Source organism: Oncorhynchus clarkii, chromosome 3, assembly GCF_045791955.1.
Source record: "Oncorhynchus clarkii lewisi isolate Uvic-CL-2024 chromosome 3, UVic_Ocla_1.0, whole genome shotgun sequence".
NCBI classification, from domain to species: domain Eukaryota; kingdom Metazoa; phylum Chordata; class Actinopteri; order Salmoniformes; family Salmonidae; genus Oncorhynchus; species Oncorhynchus clarkii.
The window spans coordinates 33,857,387-33,879,533 of record NC_092149.1 but is presented as its reverse complement, the minus strand read 5'-3'; the positions used below and the strand labels follow the sequence as shown (position 1 = coordinate 33,879,533).

General features: G+C 40.2%; 1 protein-coding gene across 1 annotated transcript; it reads right to left on the bottom strand.

Moving 5' to 3' along the window:
- Window positions 1–641: 641 nt before the first annotated feature.
- LOC139393780 (SH3 domain-containing kinase-binding protein 1-like) lies at window positions 642–18,348 on the bottom strand. Its single transcript, XM_071142097.1, has 17 exons — window positions 18,244–18,348; window positions 17,001–17,158; window positions 16,665–16,722; window positions 16,010–16,119; window positions 14,981–15,071; window positions 14,822–14,883; window positions 14,672–14,717; window positions 13,417–13,511; window positions 11,554–11,655; window positions 10,786–10,837; window positions 5,711–5,761; window positions 5,378–5,501; window positions 4,146–4,311; window positions 3,199–3,252; window positions 2,740–2,948; window positions 2,236–2,299; window positions 642–1,929 (listed from the first exon to the last, which is right to left on the bottom strand). Exons 1-17 carry the CDS (start codon window positions 18,245–18,247, stop codon window positions 1,891–1,893), a joined length of 1,485 nt encoding a protein of 494 aa, XP_070998198.1. The 5' UTR covers window positions 18,248–18,348; the 3' UTR covers window positions 642–1,890.
- Between the last annotated feature and the right edge of the window lie 3,799 nt (window positions 18,349–22,147).

Below are 22,147 nucleotides of genomic sequence, written 5' to 3'. Positions count from 1 at the left end.
TTTTTAAAAATAGTTTGTTCCCATGGCAGTTTCAGAAGCCCACTCTCTCTAATGTGTTCCAGATGCTCTCCAGATGTGCTTTCCAGCTCACAGACTTCCCGGGCCATGCCAGAAGCATGTCGCCAATGCTGAGATGGAAACAGATCTATAGGGCTCACTCAAGAGAGCCCAAAGCCCTAAACAACAAATACTGATCCTCAAATCTCATCAAATATCCGACAGTAAATCTCTTTTTGTTTTTCTTCCTTCATACTCTATTTTTTGTTAATTGTGATAAGTCAACTTGTTTTCACTTTCAGTGTGCTGTAAGTTAATGTTCTGGTGTGACTGACGCAGCCACTTTTATCCAGCTGCAAAAGTATAATACCGACATGCTTCACTGCGGATCACTTCATTTCAGTGTGTTTGTATTTTCAAGGTTTTAATTAGATTCACTTTAGCACCTATTCTAAAAGACATATCCAAAAATGAGAAAAGGGTACATTTATACAGAATTAACTAATATAGTTTTGTTTTTGTGGACTGAAAGTCAACTACAATGCAGCACTGAATTAACAACAGTAATACAAAAGTGCCTCCCAATGGACACATGCAGCATTGCAGGATAGTTGCAAAATATTCGTTGCTAAATCACTGGAGTATTTTGGACAAGTAATATTTAATATTTTAAAAAAGGCACAAAATAGTTACTCTTATATACAATGGCAGTTCGAACAAAAGATACAAGTAGTTTGTTCAGTTGACTCATGTTCCCCAAACACTATGCTTCAAAATATTCCCAAACATACCCCAACAAATAAGAAATATGCTTTCAGAGAAAAATAAGCACTGAGAAACATAGCCCACATTCGATGTATAAAACCAGTCCTCTGTATTGTTGGGTGATGTTGTTCTTTCAATGAAATTTACAATATCATCAATATAAAATAAAACACATTTTCTACCCAAAGGACGGGATTCAATGCAAGACGTGTTAAAGCACGCCGCACTATAACATACTTTGAAAAGTGATTTAGGCTTGGTCCAACGTCTGCAGCATTCACCATGTAAACGTTGGGGAAAAGTCCCTTAAAAAGACACATTGTCAGTTGTATTGTGCACTACTCTATAACCCACCTTGAGTTGAATCCCGGCTACAAAGTATTTTGGTCGATGTATACAAAGCATTTTGGTCGATTCACTTGGTCCCTTGCCAATCAAGTCCAGAATGCCCTCCAAAAAAAAATGGCTGACCACAATCTAGGGCGGGATTCAATCGTTATCGCAAAAGTATCGCGGAAGGTCCGTGTTAAAATGTGAAGTTAAACTTTGTGATTTTGACAATGAAGACCTTTGTGTATTTCCCCAAAGTCAGGTAAACTCAAGGATAGAGGTAGTTTTGCGAGCCAATGCAAACTATGCTAACTAGCAATGGCTGGAAGTCTATGGTGTCTACTAGCATGCTAGTAGATTCTTCAGGTCATTGCACCAACGCTAGTTAGAAATTGCGCTTAAGCGATGTTAGAAAATTCTGACTGCACGCAGGGACATGAAAATGGTATCCACTGGTTCATCTGAATCCGGGGAAGTAGACTTTCCAAAATACCAAAGTGTCCCTTTAAAGGTAATTTCCAATGCAGTGTTTACCGTAAATGCAAATGCGGGAACATTGCCTTCAAATGTTTTTATCGAGCTATAAAGGGGATCTTCCACGATACTTCAGGGACACGGATTGATTCCAGGCCTTAATGTGGCCTCAGCTGGTATGTCTGCAGAGGAAGCAGATATGCATCCTTTCCATCCCCTCTTGCACTCCAACGTCAGGAACATTTTAATTCCCTTTCAAGTTTGTGTTCAAGGGAATGACATAGCAGAGCCTTGCTTAGATGTACTGCCCGGTCATGGTGTCAGTCAGGATGAATGTTTAGTCCTAAGACCATGTACTTCCTCCTGCACAGGGGAAACGTTGTGTTAATATTCAGCTAAATCAAAAGCTTGTGTTTATGCTCCAAACATTGTATGTTCCACTGCATGCTCAGAACAAGACATGCTAGCCTCTCACTATTTATTAAAATAACAGGGGAGGTTAGCATGTTCTGGGGTTATACTATTTGTGTGATATTTGTGCACAGTTTGCATTTTAACCTCAGTCATGGTATTGTTTCAAATTTAAATTGCTGGAGTACAGAGCCAAAACAACAAAAAATGTGTCACTGTCCCAATACTTTTGGAGCTCACTGTAAATATTCCATGTACCTGCAGAGCCACACGTTTGTTTCTCTCGTCTCTCAGTCCCTCTTTCAGTTCCTGTATGTCTTGTCTAGAAGGAAAGAACACACACATACATATATATATACATATATATATATATATATATATATATATATATATATGCACCAAGAGGTCAAAGAAGAGTCAGAAAATGAAGGAATGGTTTACATTTTTGGCAGGAGAAATGTAGCCTGGTTAACACATACTGAAGTGTTTCAACAATGGTGAGTCCAGCATTCAGTCTGGTTTAACCAGGCTAGGAGAGATCTGACTGGACGTGTGCAGGGACTTTTTCCTGTCTTTCTAGTTTCACATTTTGCCTCCAGCACCTTCACTAATCGTTTTTGAGTGTGCGGTAGATTATGCCTTTTATCAAAATAGTTGAAAATAGCTTGGTGGAACAACTGAACAAATGGGTTAATGTACCTGATTCCTCAAGTTTTTCCCCTGGTTATCTAGAAGTCTGAATAAATGGGTAATACTACTTACTCGTGTCTGTTTTGCAGCAGCTCCAGAGCAATCTTCAGTGCCCTGACCTCAGCTTGTAGGCTGGCCAGACAAGGCTTCTCCTCCTGGGCTGCCCTAGCCTCCACTATAGCCTTGGGTAGCGCTAGTCTGGAGATTACCGGATTACCGGAGACTACCGGATTCTTGGGAGGATGTTCAGGCTTGGATGGTGGTGAATGACTTTCTGCAACCTGCAATGTTTCAGCAAGGTATCTCAATGTTTTGTCAAGGATTGACAGGTCTAGGATTCAAACACTTTTATATTAAATCTATTCAATCTCAGTAATCTTATTTAAAGTCAGTTGTTACTTTGCGGCTAATTGATACTTTGAGAGAGATACATTGACGTTATGTTAATTTTGTGTTCTACGTACTTGCCAACAAGGCCTAACATGATGATAGAGTATTCATGAATATGGAATCAAAGTCAATTTTGCAAACCTTCAGCAGTTTAGGCGATTTTTCTGCATCTGTCTGGTCCCTGCCACTCAGAGCCTAGGGTTAGAACAACAACCATGACCTTAATGACGATTCCTTTTTAAGAGTCATTCCTCGCATCATGGCCTCACTAACCCTTCATGGCATGCAACTTGTCAAGCCACTTATGAACAGGCCATCTCTCTCTCTCTCTGGGCGGGTGAGTAAAGACTTAGTGGGCCAGATGGGCCACGTCATACGAACAAACAGTCTTCAGGGAAACTCTGGAGGAATTAAATCTAACAAGGGCCACTATTCTCCACTGATATGCCCCTATGACTGTGTTGACAGTGATTCCTCTAGGCTGATATGTACTTGTGGCGTGACATTAGAAATTGACATCAGACTAACCCGAGAATGTATCATCATCTTTATGTTAACCTGGGGTTGTCGGTTCATAATGTCGCTGCATGATGAGTGTTGGGCCACACTGCCCCCCTGTGGTTTCAGAGGGGATGTGGTGTACAACGTGCACCTTTGGGCAGATATAGACTGGTGGCGTCATGACACTAGACAAATCAGGGATTGTATCATCATTGCTATGATAACCTAGGGGTTGTGGGTCTACTGTCATGTGATGTGTCATGTGTCATGTGATTAAGCCACATTGTCTCCCTGTGGTCTCAGAAGGAAACATAACTGTGTGGTGTGTCCACACATATGACAACGATACTAACTCAAAGTGACTCTGACAACGTCCATGGATGTGTGACTCTGTCCTAATATGTGATCTGTCCTAAATCAAATCAAAAACAATTTTATTGGTCGCATACACATATTTAGTCAATATTATTGTGGGTTTAGCGAAACGCTTCTGTTCCTAGTATGTCATAATATGTACACTGTACAGAGGTGCATTCTGTACCATAATAATATTAATAATAATACAGTATGGTATATTGTTGCCATACCTGTGGACCGGTGACGGGGGCAGATGGGGGTCGTCTCTGTGGGGGTTTGGCTCTGTTGGCTGTGGGGTGACTCAGTTTCTCAGGGGACACCTCCACTCCGTCAAACTGGTCCGAGTTGCTCTCCTCTGTACATTTTGGTGAAAGGGGAGGGAGATCGCCATTGGCTCTAATGGGAGAAAAAATCATTTCAGAGAAATTAAACATTCATTCTTTCAGGCCTACACTGGTTGATTCATAAGGTTAACTTGATCCAAATTGCTCTGATGTAGAGAGAGAAAACTGAAAGAGATGCTTCATTTTCTACGGTTGAGATTATCAGTGGATGACAAAAGCTGTGGTTCAGTGTGGAAAAAGTGGTATCCTGTTTCCTCTTGCAAGGTCTTAGAGGCAGGTGCTGATGCACTGCATATTGAAACCTCAGTGAGTTTTATGTTTAGCCAAGCATTAAGACTTCTCCTTTCATCGTCCACACCCTCACTAGAACAAACAAAAGACGTCCATAGCTTTTAATAAAATATACAAACTTGTTTGACCTTTGCAAGTATAATCTCAAATTAATTTGACAAATAATCAATATGCTTTTAGCCAAGACCACAGTGTCATTGCTTTGCCTTCAACATGTGACCGTTTATTTAGAAAGAACAATATGAAAGTATTTTTATTCGTCAATTTCCCCTTGCTAAAGACGGCCCTTTTTGTTTTCCCAGTTGTGTGTGTTTGTTCAGAAAGAAGGAAATGGGCTGCTCTTGTCTGTTTAGGACCACACTGACTCATCCCAGAGTTTCCAGTGCACCGCTCAAGGTTTGGGAATCCTGGCAATTCAGCGTCAAGACATGAAGACTATGTGCTATAGTAACCTAGGCACCAACCAAAACTCTCCTCCACACTCTCCTTCCTTGCCAGTTTAAAGAGAACAAACAGTTCCTGTCTTGACAGAGACCTTTTGCTTTCGTATTATTTGGCTTTTGCAAATATATAACTACTAAGGCTTCCATATGAGCGCCCTATTTGTCCATTCTGATCAGTAGCAAAGTCTGAAAGCGATGCTTCATGAAGAAATCCTTATTTTACAAGTCTCACTATTAAATTTCATACTTGATACTATGGAGTGATATTAGTGTCAACATTGGATTAAGATTGCATTTATGTTGGCACTACTATACCTCCGTACTCTACCCAAATGGTTGGTGTTGACTGAGACAAAAAAAAATGGCTGTTCTAGAGTCACTCACTTGCTACAACCGAACTTCTGAGGCTTGTGCTTCACTGGAGGTGGTAGTGCAGGTCTACTTGGAACAGGGAGCTTGACTTTGGTTGGAGGGTTGCTTCTCAGGTCTTTAGTCTCTGGTTTCTCATCTGTATGCACATGTGCACATTTAAGCATTGCTGGTAGTAAGCAAACGGTACTCGTAAGTACTTATTAACAACACACACCTCTTTGCAATTGTGAAGCATCATCTCCTCTGTATTTTGAAGTATAATGTAATACAACATCTGGTTGAATGAGACTGCAGATACAGTAAAGCTGTACTTTTATTGAACAGTATCGACATGCTGTATATTACCTTTTGCTTTTGCAGGGCTGCTCTTCTCCATCGCTGAACCCTCTGCCTTGACTAGAAGAACATTAGAGCACAAAACATATTATACACGGCCACAGCTATCTATCTTGCCCCTGGTGTGTTGTTCTCTTTGCCATGAGAACGGTGAGTGTACAACAGCATCAAGACCCAGGCCTCCGGGGTTAATCATTCTCTGCAAAAATGAATTTAACATAATTTAATTCAAATGCAAATTCATATTCATGTAGGGCAAGAAACGTTGTTCATTTTCTTCCATTTGAGTTTGAAGAAATTCCAACCAGTAGAGTGGCATGGGAAGCCAAGATGCTGCATGTCATAGGAGCAGGCTAGGTCACAGCTGTGTCCAATAGAATCCTACAGAATCCAAAATACTGTAGTTACTGTTCCCAAGAGTCTCCCTTGAGAAGGCCTTGGCTTGGGGGTGGAAATAACTTATTTATCATAAAGGAGATCCCTAAAGTGTGAACAGCTACAGTATGTATAATAGACTTATGGGATTGTCTTTTGACAAAGCACAATATTCTGCCTCTCAATTACCATTAAGAGTTAACCAAGCAATTATAGTGTTTAATAAAAACGAGAAATGATCAACTAGAGTGCAGTTAAGGGAACTGACCACAAAACAGCTAAGTCAATTACAACATGAATCTGCATTATAGCTTTTAGCACATCTCTCAAGATACAGAGGAAGAACATGCTGAGTGTCATGCTGACATGTAAGACAATAAACCACGAAAAGTGACTGGTGATGATGAATTCCACAGACTAAGAGTACCAATAGCAAATCAATGAGGATAGAGCCTACCTTCTTCAAAACACACGTAAAACTCCTTGACCAAGCCCTTCCACCAATGTGAAGCACTAGAGTTGTTGCAGAGTTGCTGCTTGGGCCACTTGTGAAAAGCCACTGTGACAGACAGAGCTCTCTACGGTCCCCCACCCCCTGGCTTCCTCCAAGGCATCTCAGCCAGGTCATGTGACGTACTGTATTACACCCCCTTCTCCATCATGGTGTAGGACTTCCTGTGACATATCTGCAACCCCCCAGTGACACTAGACGCCAATGGAGTAGTGGGAGCGATGGGGTGGGGTTCAGGGACTCAAGTGCAGTGGCTTGACTCTGGGATGATATTATCTCCAAATGACTGTTAGGCCTCTTAATGTTTGAACACAAACTCATACACACAAGATATGAACGTTTGTGAATGTTCAGCGAGAGTGAGCGCCTCAAAATGTCAAAGGGGCCATGTAGCAATAACAAGCTTCCTTTGAGTATTTATGCACTGATTGTATCATAAAAAATAAATAATGTGATTGAAATATTGCATCTTAATGTTGTGTACCCTTCGTATTCAATTAGAAAGGCTTCATTTATTTAAAGCTGGGAAGAAACATCCAGCCTTAACAGCTAACTAACAGTTAGCGTCTTAAACACAATGTGCACCTTCAGCAGAAGTGTGTGTTTGAAACAAAATCTGGTGCCCTCATAAAAACTGCCTGTGCACCACATCCTGCTATGTGTGGCACTGACAGTCTCAAGATTGGACTCTCACATCCTCTTTACTGTTTAAGGCAAAACATGTGTCACAAGCTGTCTGTCTCTCCCCACTGGGAACTAACTGGTTGAATCAATGTTGTTTCAATCTCATTTGTCAGCGTATTGTGACACAGAATCTACATGGAAACGACATTGGATTTGAAAAAAGTCATCCTCGTAAACTGTTGTTTTGAGGGTGAAATTACAACCACAGGATTATGTCATCACCAAATCTCAACATAAAATAAGTTGAATTTGTAACTTTAAAACAATGCCAGATCATTAGGCTAGGCAGCACCTCCTACTGGATAACTCACGTATAGCTTTGATCTCCCGTCCAGGGTTTTAACCAAGTCCTGCTTACAGCACCAGTCAAAAGTTTGGACACTCCTTCTCATTCAAGGGTTTTTCTTTATTTGTAGTATTTTCTACATTGTATAATAATACTGAAGACATCAAAACTATGAAATAACACATATGTAATCATGTAGTAACCAAAAAATATATTTTAGATTTTAGATTTTCCGAAGTAGCCACCCTTTGCCTTGATGACAGCTTTGCACACTCTTGGCATTCTCTCAAACAGCTTAATGAGGTATGCTTTTCTAACAGTCTTGAAGGAGCTCCCACATATTCTGGGCACTTGTTCACTGCTTTTCCTTCACTCTGGGGTCCAACTCATCCCAAACCATCTCAACTTGGTTGAGTTCGGGTGATTATGGAGGCTAGGTCATCTGATGCAGCACTCCATCACTCTCCTTCTTGGTCAAATAGCCCATACACAGTCTGGAGGTGTGTGTTGGGTCACTGTCCCATTGAAAAACAAATGATAGCCCCACTAAGTGCAAACCAGATGGGATGGTGTATCGTTGCAGAGTGCTGTGGTAGACATGCTGGTTAAGTGCGCCTTGAATTCTAAATAAATCACAGACAGTGTCACCAGCAAAGCACCCCCACACCATCACACTTCCTCCTCCATGCTTCACGGTGGGAACCACACATGCAGAGATCATCCGTTCACCTACTCTGTGTTTAACAAAGACACGGCGGTTGGAACCAAAAATCGCACATTTTGACTCATCAGACTAAAGGACAGATTTCCACCGGTCTAATGTCCATTGATCGTGTTTTTTGCCCCAAGCAAGTCTCTTCTTATTATTGGTGTCCTTTAGTAGTGGATTCTTTGCAGCAATTAAACCATGAAGGCCTGATTCACACCTTCTACTATGAACAGTTGATGTTGAGATGTGTCTGTTACTTGAACTCTGTTAAGCATTTATTTGGGCTGCAATCTGAGGCTGGTAACTCTAATCAACATATCCTCTGCAGCAGAGGTAACTCTGGGTCTTCCTTTCCTGTGGCGGTCCTCATGAGAGCCAGTTTCATCATAGCGCTTGATGGGTTTTGAGACTGCACTTGAAGAAATGTTCAAAGTTCTTGAAATGTTATGGATTGACTGACCTTCATGTCTTAAAGTAATGATGGACTGTCGTTTCTTTGTGCTTATTTGAGCAGTTCTTGCCCATGATATGGACTTGGTATTTTACCAAATAGGGCTATCTTCTGTATACCACCCCTACTTTATCACAACACAATTGATTGGCTCAAACACATTAAGAAGGAAAGAAATTCCACAAATGAACTTTTAACAAGGCACACCTGTTAATTGAAATGCATTCCAAGTGACTACCTCATGAAGCTAGTCTCGCCAAGAGTGAGCAAAGCTGTCATCAAGGCAAAGGGTGGCTACTTTGAAGAATCTCAAATATAAAATATATTTTGATTTGTTGAACACTTTTTGGGTTACTACATGATTCCATATGTGTTATTTCATAGTTTTGATGTCTCCACTATTATTCTACAATGCAGTGGTGGAAAAAGTACTAAATTGTCATTCATGAGTAGAAGTAAAGGTACAGTACCTTAATAGAAAATGACTCAAGTAAAAGTGAAAGTCACCCAGTAAAATACTACTTGAGTAAAAGTCTAAAAGTATCTGGTTTTGAATGTAACTTAAGTTCAGTGGTGGAAAAAGTATTCAATTGTCATATTTGAGTAAAAGTAAAAAGTCAAAGTAAATGCTAGACATCAAATTCCTTATTTTAAGCAAACCAGACGGCACGATTCTCTCTTTATATCAACCAAGCACAATTCAATATTACCTTTTGTAATACAGTAAAAGTTAAGTCTATCTTACAAACTAATGTAACATTCATCCTTAACATGATTAACACAACCATGGTTGGTCGCTGTGAGGTTGCTGAAACTGTACATTTCTTCTTATGTAATCACATGTTATAGATAGCATGCATAGGTTGTCGCAGGTCTGTGGGGATCCTCACAATTGCTGTAATAATCTGTTCCTAATTTTGAACGGCATTGACAACGTATTATCCACATTGAAATGACGTGGTGTGCCCAGTGGGTCTATTCCTTCATTGAACAACACACAGTCATAAAAACTCAAAAGGGAACTGTGTCTTCGAGATACACCACATAGATAGCAGGTCAAGAGAGGTCAAATTGAAACAGCTTTGAAACTTCAACAATGAACAATCATTTATGCTACCCAACTTCATTGTATGATGCATAGCTATAGATAATTGAGAGGCAATAAAAACGAGCATCTGAAATAGGGATGATTAGGAGCTTCCTAACCCTAACCCTAACCATACAAACTACAAACTACATCTAACCTGTTACCAGGGACATCCGTTAATATAGCTGTGGTTGTCTGAATTTGACGCCGAAATCGCTGAGTATTCTGGGGCTTTCCTGTGTTATATTGCTCTTTAGGTAGATTTTCACTTACATAAGATTTGCCTATGTAGCCTGGACTGAGGAAATGTGAATGTGTCGGTGGCCTGGTTTGCTAATAAAAACCTAATTGTAGTTCAGTTACAGACAGCCGACAGACAGACAGGCAGAGTGGATGTGCCGATGTCACTCAATTTTAAAAGCTAAATTGACCCTTAGGGTCGCCATACTCACTCATGCTGAGTATTACATTTTTTTTGTGACATGCCTATGTTAATGTCTGTTTTCCATCCACAAGAACAGTATCTGTAAAATGCAAAGACCTTGATTTTGAAATATTCAGGAAGCAATTTGGACCACACAAAATCTCATATTCAGCTGCTAAAGCAACAACCTCACACACCCTAAAACATTAACACCGTGCCAGACTGAACACGCACCACCGTAAATTCTCTAATTCAGCCCCCATTAGCATCTCTAAATCACAAGACAATCTATGTTGTCATATTGGTGTGTCACAGATTGGTGTCACCATAGAATTAGGAATTAAAATACTAACACACTAATACTAATTAGAATAGTCATTTAATAGAATCTCTATGGGTGTCACAGTATATTTTGTTGCACCAGTTATTATGTTACACCTCATAAGCTTCATCGTCAGCATCTAAATCACAAGACATTCTGTACTGTCATATTGGTGTCATGGACTATTTGGTGTAACAGTATATGCTCTGTTAAAACAGGAAGTTGCTGTATTTACCTGAGCTTCTTTCCGTGCCACGGCGCGCAGGTGGTTGGCTGGTGCTTCCAGACTGTAGGAAAAGCAAAGGAAAACACAACAGGTTGGCTCAGTCTCTCTTTGCTGCCTATTTGCTGCAACACACACCCACTGATTAGAGCACCCATTGACGCGAGCGGCCATTCGTATAGTCTTTTATTGTTTTATTTAAAAAAATATATATATAAAAGTAATACAATTCAAAATAAACTAACACACTTTTTCCACAGACGGAAATGTAAAGTCAGTGACTCCTAAACTGCAGATGTTGAAGAGATCTTTGAGTCAGAAACCTTTATAAGTTAGTTAAGTAAAGGTTGACAGGTAGCCTAGTGGATAGAGCATTTGGCCAGTAACCGCAAGGTTGCTAGATGAATCCCTGAGCTGACAAGGTCAAAATCTGTTGTTCTGCCCCTGAACAAGCCAGTTAACCTGCTGTCATTGTAAATAAGAATTTGTTCTTAACTGACTTGTCTAGTTAAACAAAGGTTATATAAAAAAAATATAAGAAAAACTTGACTGAGAATGTAATTTTTTGTTAGCCAACTGTAGATAAAGGGATTTGTTTTTATTCACCTGTTGCGGTCTAATAAATAGCTCATGTTCATTACTGGTTGGTGTCATAGCTGCTTAGGTCAGTGTAATGTAATGGCTAAACCCCCACTGGAATGTGTGGGGGAAATTCCCATTCAAAGGGCTACAGCGAGACTGTCCCTGGGAATGTTTCCCTGATTCCCTGCTCTAACTCACTTGGAGACCGTCGATCATCGGTATCACCATGACGAAGTTGTCGGGGAAAAAACCTCTGCGTCCGTTCATCTCTCCCTCCCACCAGCCCTCGTCCTCTGTTTCCTTCAGAAGAAGAGATTGTGTAAAGAGCAACTCAAAGAACTACACAACAGATCATAAAACGACAAGTAATCTGAACATCTGAGAGGTTAACAGAGGGTCAGGGGAAGCATGGTCATTGCCCACAGTAGACACTATTATTTGATCTTCAAAGTTATCATGAACCTCCCTTTTCCACTTATAATTTAGCAGTGGTGGAAAAAAGTACTCAAATATCATACTTGAGTAAAAGTAAAGATACCTTAATATAAAATAACTCAAGTAACAGTAAAGGTCACCCAGTAAAATACTACTTGAGTAAAAGTCTAAAGGTATTTGGTTTTGAATATACTTAAGTACAGTTTTTGGAAAAAGTATTCAATTGTCATATTTGAGTAAAAATAAAAAGTGAAAGTAAATGCTAGACATCGAATTCCTTATTTTAAGCAAACCAGACGGCACGATTCCCTCTTTTATATAAACAGTACCAGTCAAACGTTTGGACACACCTACTCATTCAAGGGTTTTTCTTTTTTTTAAAACTATTTTCTACAATGTAGAATAATAGTGACGACATCAAAACCATGAAATAACACATATGGACTCATGTAGGAACCAAAAAAAGTGTAATGATGGACTGTCGTTTCTCCTTGCGGTAATATGTAGGCTATCTTCTGTTTACCACCCCTACCTTGTCACAACACAACTGATTGGCTCAAACACATTAAGGAAAGATATTCCACAAATGAACTTTTAACAAGGCACACCTGTTCATTGAAATTCATTCCAGGGGAACGGTAATAAAGCACAGTAGCACTGCAATGTGTTTCACATCCCCGCAAAGAAAAGTTGGACAGTTTTACTACCTCATGAAGCTGGTTGAGAGAATGCCAAGAGTGTGCAAAGCTGTCATCAAGGCGAACGGTGGCTACTTTGAAGAATCTCAAATATATTTTGATTTGTCTAACACTGTTTTGGCTCCTACATTATTCTATATGTGTTATTTCATAGTTTTGATGTCTTCACTACTATTCTACAATGTAAAAAAAAATTAAAAATAAAGAAAAACCCTTGAATGAGTATGTGTGTCCAAACTTTTGACTGGTACTGTGTATGTATATAATTATTTGTTTTATAGACCGCTAATGGCACACTCCAACAGTCAGACATAATTAACAAGCAAAGTATTATTTTTTTTGTGAGTCCGCCAGATCAGAGGCAGTAGGTATGACAACACATTATATTGATACTGAAGATGCGTAAATTGGACTACATTGTTGTCCTACCTGAGCATTTGAAATGTAACAAGTACTTTTGGGTGTCAATGAAAATGTATGGGAGTAAAAAGTACATATTTTCTTTAGGAATGTAGTGGAGTAAAAGTAATAGTTGTTAAAAATATAAATAGTAAAGTAAAGTACAGATGCCCCAAAAAAACACTTAAGTAGTACTTCAAAGTATTTTTACTTAATGTAGTTACTTTACACCACTGTAATTTGGAATATAATTTATACCATCAGATTTTGGGATGGTTTCCCTACTTGTGCATGCTTTGTCATCTAGTGTATTGTGGCACATATTTTCACAGAATTGCTCACAAGTCACATAACAGGCTTGTCTGGTTTAGGAGAAAAAAATATTGATGAAATTGTATAACCAGGTTAATTCTAGTCCAAAACTGGGGCATTATATTCTTGATTTTGGCCCCAAAAGACATAAAGTCATGAAGGTACAGTATATTGTATTGGGGAACATGAATGACAACATTAGTACAAAGACCCAAACCTTGGTGATGATTGTAACAATGTCTCCCTTCTTTAGATTCAACTCGTCCTCGGTCAAGGCTGCGTAGTCGAACATGACTTGACAACATTCTTTCACTGAGTAGACATAATAGAGAGGGGAGCGTTATAAAGAGAACCTAAGCAATGCTTGGCTGGAATAGGTTGGTTTTAAGATTATGTCGTAAAAGTATGTATACCTAAAAAATAAAGTTACTCAAGTAAATGTGAAAGTCTCCAAGTAAAATACTACTTGAGTAAAAGTCTAAAAGTATTTGGTTCTAAATATACTTAAGTATCAAAAGTAAAAGTATAAATCATTTCAAATTCCTTATATAAAGCAAACTACCCGGCACCATTGTCTCGTTTTTAAAGTGTACCTCCATTTTTAAAATAGCCAGGGTACACTCCAACAGACATCATTTACAAACAATGCATTTGTGTTTAGTGAGTTTGCCAGATCAGAGGCAGTAGGGATGATCACTTGTTCTCTTGATAAGTGCGTGAATTGGACCATTTTCCTGTCCTACTGAGCATTCAACATGTAACGAGTACTTTTGGTTGTCAGGGAAAATGTATGTAAAAAGTACATACATTAAAAAGTACATTATTTTCTTTAGGAATGCAGTGAAGTAAAAGTTGTCAAAAATATAAATAGTAAAGTACAGATGCCCCAAAAAACAACTTAAATAGTACTTTAATTAAAGTATTTTTGCTGAAGTACTTTACACCACTGATCATGACTAACCAATCGAAGAAGAATATCAGTCCATACATCCATATATTTTTCTGAGAAGGATATGAAATGTGAAGCATTGACATGAACCGATTTGAACCATTAATCTCTTTCCACGTTAAACGTGACACCAAGCCAGTGTTACTGTCAGAGTTTCTGTGGGCCCACACCCACATAGCCTATTTGGTAAACTGCGGGAATTACTAACTGTCACATGCCAATGATGTGGCTGTCTGTTCTTTGTGGACACCTGCCTAAGTGGTAGTTTGGTCCAAAAATAGAACACTTGTCACAAGCAGAGGTCTCACTGTTGTTGTAGTACATCAGAACGTGTCTATATTCAGTGGAGACATTGTTTGCAGTTTCATTCAATGTATCAAAAAGTATCTCCCACAAGGAAGATGAATTTGATGAGTGGTACAAGGATGGGCCTTTTATTTGACAATTTAAAATGTATTTCAGAATGCAGTCCACTCATTTATACGACCTACATAAAGTAGGAATTAGAACTATAGAAACTTACAATTTTTTGGTTTGTTCCTCACACTCGTCCTCTGAGGTAGCTTTGTCTTAACAAAAAGACAAATGTATTAAATTAATCAGTGGCAACTAGTTTTTCGGGAGAGAAAAAGTCCCAGATTTAGTGTATTTTGATTTATATTGCATTCCATACCTCTTTACTGAACATTGTATCTGAGAGTTTGGGTCTGGTTTTGCTCTCGTTATGCTTAACATCTGAAAAAGATTGAGAAGGAAGTTCTATAAGGATATATTGATTCAAGTCCACTCTCAGAACAAAAAAAATGCCATGTGAAAAATGTGCCCATCCCACCTTTTGGAGAGACAAATATCTCTTTGGTGAAGTTTGATGGAAACGCTCCCACTTTACCACTTTTCATTCCCTTCCACCACCCATCTTCAATCTGTCAGGTGTTACAAGAGAGAGGTAAAAGAGAGAGAAGTCAAAAGAAAGAGAAACGGAAATGTAAGAATAGTACAGTGTAGCAGAGCATATTTCACCAATCATCCACATGCATAGGAATTCTCACAACAGGTTTGGTCAGCATAATGTCTACAGATGTAGAATCTTCAATTGATCATCCTGTTGCAGGAGAACTTTGAGGTTTAAAAAGGTTTCAGAAGTTTGTAAATTCCCCTATGAAATGTCAATGAATTATAATCCACATCAGTGGAGGCTATATGAGGGGAGGACGGCTCATAATAATGCCTGGAACGGTGAAACCATTACCACGAGCCCGTGCTCCCCAATTAAGGTGCAACCCACCTTCTGTGATCCACATAATATCTATCATTTCCTGTTACTGTTGCAGGATTATTTTCCTGCTGTAGCAAACTGGCTCAAATTAAGATCCGACATCTGTACACACCTCAAAGTGAAGTTGGAATGTGTGCGGGAAATGTGATTTCTCTGCATAATCTTGGGGAAACATCACAATGAATATGCATTGCTGAAATGTCTGTGCGACAATTTGGTTATCTGAGCTTTTGGAGGGGTGATATTTCAGTATCATATCTAGCTAGGCAAACAAGATAAAAGATTTGTGGTTGCTCATGCATTTGCTACTAGAGAGATGATGCAAAGAAAGTAAATATGATATGACACTCCAATTATGAAGCAAAAACATAAACATATCTTTCGAAATAGAGCAGCTAATGTTCTCTCCAAGAACCTACAACTAATTTACACTGATACTCTATAGCAGGGGTCTCAAACTAATTTGGGTCTAGGGCCTTGTTAAATTGTCTTGTGGGATATTTCTTTGAGATTCCTTCTCTAGTATGTTTGCAAGTGTTTTCCCATCTATTGATAGTGTCAGTAATGATAAAAGCAACACCATACCTCTCTGAGGATCTCAATGGTCTCCCCGACAACCAGCTCCAGCTCATCCTCATTCAAGGGACTGTAGGCAAAGGCCACCTCACACTTCCTTGTTTGCTTAATCATCCTTGCTGCATGAGCAAAGCATTGTACCAGCCACATCATTAGTCAAGACTGCTCTTATTATTGTAAAATGATAGTTAAAACTAATGATGAATAGAAATTCAGTAGAGAAATTCAGAAGTAAACAAATACAGAAGTCTCAATATGATAACTTGTAGACTCCAGACTCAGAGCATGACTAGAATAATCAAAGCTTCTTTGTGTTGTAACTAATTGAATCCCTCAAAGGGACTGTGCTGTAACAGTAGACTGTGGTTTTTATCTGTTCCTTCCTTGTACATTATATTTAAGCTTGGTGCTAGCAGGCGAGGCTGTATATCTACACAAGGCCTTTAATTACTTGTTTGAGCCCGTCGTGCTGACAAAGTGTGCGTGTATCTCGATGAGCACGAACCAAAACACTTCCACATTTCAGTACAAAACAGGGTTTGTGTTTGACAGACTGGGAAACATATCTGGATACAGTTTAAGCTACAGATCCAAGTTATGGGACACACAATAAGCAGAGCATTATGGTAGTGGAGGTTTAAAGCCATTGGAGAGTGACACATACATTTCCGTAGGCTTCTTGGTTCCCTCTGGCTGTCACCTATCAAATACACTGGCACCTCCTGTGTGGGAAATAAAATATACAAACACACACAAGGAAAAAGCTAATGAGTCAAGTATTAGACAATGGATTGCACACGAGAAATGCACGAACAATAGGCTGGTCAGAGTCGGGGTCAAATTGATTTCAAATCAGTCAAGGAAGGATGTAAACTGAAATAATGGAATTTCAGTTCCTTGACAGAATACAATTTAATTTGACTTCCTTCGTTGACTGAATTGAGATGGTATTCATCCTAATCCTGGGACTGAAGGCAAACTCTTGATGGACACACTGTACCTTGACGAAGTTAGCGGGGAAGATGCCCCTCTTGCCCCTCAGTTCTCCCTCCAGCCAGCCCTCCTCGCTGGGCTTGGTGACACTCGTCACCACGTCTCCCACCTGCACCGTCATCTCATCTCCCATCATGCCCTCAAAGTCCATCAGCACCAGCACCTCTGAGACACGCAAATGGAGGAGGAGGGAGAAGAGAATATGGTGTCGCAAGTTTCATTCTCTTTTCAAACAGACCTAACAATATTGCTTGAGGAACTGCAGTTATTTAGAGTCATTTAACAAGTAATGTAGCCCAACATCTAGAAGGTTACCACCATAGTCTAGTAACTCAAAAACATGAGGAGGGGAAGAGAGATAACGTGGACACTTTTCATACTATTGTGCTGATCCAAACTGTACTGTGCTGGCATGGATATGGTCTTGCACGTTGTTCTCTCTAGCATGTTTTTTGGCAACTATGGTAAATAACCAGCTTGTTTGACTCGGCTTGGCTGCATAGTGTGAGAAGGGTAACATCAAGATTGGGGGGGGGGGGGGCTATTGGTATGTTGTTAAAAGATTTCAGCTTTACTTTTTCTGAATAAACACCAAGGCCTTCGTAAACCAAACCAGTCTCCTGTAGCATATTTGTGTTTGAACAACACATACGTAAAGCAAGGCTACAGTACAGCACCGGGGCAGCAAAATTGATACCAAAAATTACAGTTTGGAATTTGCCCTGGCATAGTGAAAAAGTTTATGTTCAAGTAGTTTTTAGGCAAGGACTATACAAAACAAAATGTCAGTACCACACACACCTACAACCAACCTGCAAGTAAGAAAATAATGAAAAATGTACCTTACCCACTGCTAGTACTAGTGCTAACCTGTTTACCTGGCTTTAGGCATTTATGTCAATGGTAGCTATGAAGAAACCCTGCAACACCAAATACAAAAGTATCGTAGACACCCAGAGACTTACTACCTCTTTGCTTTCAGGATAATAAAGAAGCAAGATCATTATCTCCGTTATCTCTTTTCTGAAAAAGAGGGTGTATAATCTACAAACATGAACAGGCCTACATATCTGGTATACTAAAATCCCCTCCAATTGCAAATATTATTTGGGATTACAAAATGACCACACAGTTTCGAAGCTAGAGTTCTTGTCAATTGCCCTGAATGTAACTAATTGACAGACATTGTAAACATTCCCAAAACCCTTGTAAACACTACTGAATGGACAACACAGTTACAATGCACTTACCCATGACTTCTTAGGAAAGCTTTATTCTCTCTTCTAGACTTTTAGGTAATTCCTCTTCAGAGGACAGACACCTCATATGCTACAGGAAGAGAACTGAAAGAAAGTGAGAGCATTGCCCAAGAAGCAAAGCTATATATGGCTAGCCAGGGCCCTCCTTCCCTCTAGTCAAACATTAACATCTACTTCAGGCTAGTCATGACAAGCCACCAGCCAGGAGGACGGGTCAGAGAGAGCAAGCGAGAGTAAGAGAAGGAGAGAGAGAGAACAGGTGGGACAGGTTTCTAATTGAAGGAGAGAGATGATATGCAAGGTTGAAAAAGAACATGACCACATATTGTCAGCTGTACAAGTAACTGTCACACATTGTATGGGGAAAAATACAAGACAGTCAAATACATCAGTGTGACGTAATTGTGTGTGTGTGTGTGTGTGTGTGTGTGTGTGTGTGTGTGTGTGTGTGTGTGTGTGTGTCTGCAATCCACCCTGGCATGCTGTCAATTAACTTCTGGGCCACATCCTGACTGATGGCAGCCCATTCTAGCATAATCCATGCTTGGAGTTTGTCAGAATTTGTGGGTTTTTGTTTGTCCACCCGCCTCTTGAGGATAGACCACAAGTTCTCAATGGGATTAAGGTCTGTGGAGTTTCCTGGCCATGGACCCAAAATATTGATGTTTTGTTCCCCGAGCCACCTAGTTATCACTTTTGCCTTATGGCAAGGTGTTCAGTTATGCTGCAAATGGCATTGTTCATCACCAAACTGTTCCTGGATGGTTGGGAGAAGATGCTCTTGGAGGATGTGTTGGTACCATTCTTTATTCATGGCTGTGTTCTTAGGCAAAAATTGTGAGTGAGCCCACTTTCTTGGCTGAGAAGCAACCCCACACATGACTGGTCTCAGGATACTTTACTGTTGGCATGACACAGGATGGTAGCGCTCACCTTGTCTTCTCCGGACAAGCAGTCCAATCCCTGTACCTTTTGCGGAATATCAGTCTGTCCCTGATGTTTTTCCTGGAGAGAAGTGGCTTCTTTGCTGTCCTTCTTGACACCAGGCCATCCTCCAAAAGTCTTCGCCTCACTGTGCGTGCAGATGCACTCACCTGCCTGCTGCCATTCCTGCAAGCTGAATCAACTTTAGGAGATGTTCCTGGGGCTTGCTGGACTTTCTTGGGCGCCCTGAAGCCTTCTTCACAACAATTGAACCGAATTAATTGCAATTCATCTGATCACCCCTCATAACAATCTGGAGTATATGCAAATTGCCATCATACAAACTGAGGCAGCAAAACTTTTGGCCATGACTGTACATAAACGTGCAACACTGTTAAAGACGTCCTAACAGCGATTTTGAAATTTTACAGAGAGCGATATCCCAACCGTAAATACAGTGAAGTACACACACTGAAGGCAAAATATATATATATTTTTACACAACCGCAAACTTCAAGGAGAAGAGCATTCAATGAGTTGGTGTGATGGGAATCTGTGATGTCAACAGTCACCTGAGGAATAATAGAGGAGCAATAGAGAGCAAAAGGGGAAAGGCCCACCACCTCACTTGTGCCATGTCATGAAAATCAGGTGCTAAATGAGGTGAAAAGGAAACTGGAGTGCCAACCGTGTTTGAGAGTGTAGTTTCAGTGAATTTATGTAAAAAAAAGTGAGAGAATTTTTTTAATTTCACATTTATTTAACCAGGTAAGCGAGTTGAGAACAAGTTCTCATTTACAGCTGCGACCTGGCCAAGATAAGGTAAGGCAGTGCGACAAAAACAACAACACAGTTTCACATGGGATAAACAAACGCACAGTCAGTAACACAATAGAAAAATCTATGCACAGTGTGTGCAAATGTAGTGTGAAATGTAGAGGTGAAATAATTACAATATAGCATTAACACTGGAGTGATAGATGTGCAGATGATGATGTGCAAGTAGGGATATAGGGGTGCAAAAGAGCAAAAAAAATATATAAATAAATAAATAACAATATGGGGTTGAGCTACAGTAGTTGGGTGTGCTATTTACAGATGGGCTATGTACAGGTACAGTGATCGGTAAGCTTCTCTGACAGCTGATGCATAAAGTTAGAGAGGAAGATTTACCTCTCCAGCTTCACTGATTTTTGCAATTTGTTCCATTCATTGGCGGCAGAGAACTGGAAGGAAAGACGGCCAAAGGAGGTGTTGGCTTAGGGGATGACCAGTGAAATATAGAAGCTGGAGCGCGTGCTACTGATAGAGATAAGGCTGGGTTTTACCTAGCAAAGACTCATAGATGACCTGGAGCCAGTGGGTTTGGCAATGAATATTTAGCATGGGCCAGCCAACGAGAGCATACAGGTCGCAGTGGTGGGTAGAGTATGGGGCTTTGGTGAGAAAACAGATTACACTGTGATAGACTACATCCAATTTGCTGAGTAGAGTGTTGGAGGCTATTTTGTAAATGACATCGCCGAAGTCAAGGATCGGTAGGATAGTCAGTTTTACGAGGGTATGTTTGGCAGCATGAGTGAAGGAGGCTTTGTTGCGAAATAGGAATACGATTCTAGATTTAATTTTGGATTGGAGATGCTTAATGTTAGTCTGGAAGGAGAGTTTACAGTCTAACCAGACACCTAGGTATTTGTAGTTGTCCACATATTCTAGAGGTGGCGTAGAGGTGGATCAGAGAATCACCAGCAGCAAGAGCGACATCATTGATATATACAGAGAAAAGAGTCGGCCCGAGAATTAAACACTGTGGCACCCCCATAGAGACTGCCAGAGGTCCGGACAACAGGCCCTCCAATTTGACACATTGAACTCTATCTGAGAAGTAGTTGGTGAACCAGGTGAGGCAGTCATTTGAGAAACCAAGGCTACTGAGTCTGCCGATAAGAATGCGGTGATTGACAGTCGAAAGCCTTGGTCAGGTTGATGACGACGGCTGCACAGTACTGTCTTTTATCGATGGCGGTTATGATATTGTTTAGGACCTTGAGCGTGGCTGAGGTGCACCCATGACCAGCTCGGGAAACCAGATTGCAAAGAGAGGTTGAACAGGCTAGTAATAGGGGTTGCAACCATTTTGGCGGATCATTTTAGAAAGAGAGTCTCCAGGTTGTCTAGCCCTGCTGCTTTGTATTGATCCAGATTTTTCAGCTCTTTCAGAACATCAGCTGTCTGGATTTGGGTGAAGGAGAAGCGGGGGGGACTTGGGCAGGTTTCTGCGGGGGGTGCAGAGCTGTTGGCCGGGGTAGGAGTAGCCAGGTGGAAAGCATGGCTAGCATGGCCATTTGACCGTGATGAGGGGTGGTTGTTTGAAGACCGCTAGCAGTGGCTTACTGCCTACTAGCTAGTTAACTGGCTAGCTGCTGATGGGGGTTCCGGTTCTAAAATATAAAATTAGCAGATCCGTACCACATTGGGTGAGGTGGGTTGCAGGAAAGTATAGATTAGTATAGAAAGTATAGTATTAGATGGAAAGAGTGATTAAAATATATACAAAATATATACGGAAAAAACGAGGAAGACAAAACACAAGACGGGACAAGAGAAAACACACATCCGACTGCTACGCCATCTTGGAATAAGGATGAAGCTTATCTGCATTTCCTGCAGTGCAGTAAAATTCTCAACAACAAAATAATGATCAAATTAAGATCCTACATCTGTAAATCAAGGCATTCACCACTTCTCTTCCCTATACACAGAATACAGTACTGACAGTCAGTATAACGACTTATAAATCTCTGCTCTTTCGTGTATAGTGCCTGTACTGTGTGGTCTATGCTCTGGCTCTTACAACCTCACCTTTCCAGTACAGTATAGACAGGTGTCAATAATGTAAATGTTAGATTTTCAACTCCTTATTGAATAAAGATATGAAAAATAAGCAACACAGAAGTAAATTTAACAGATG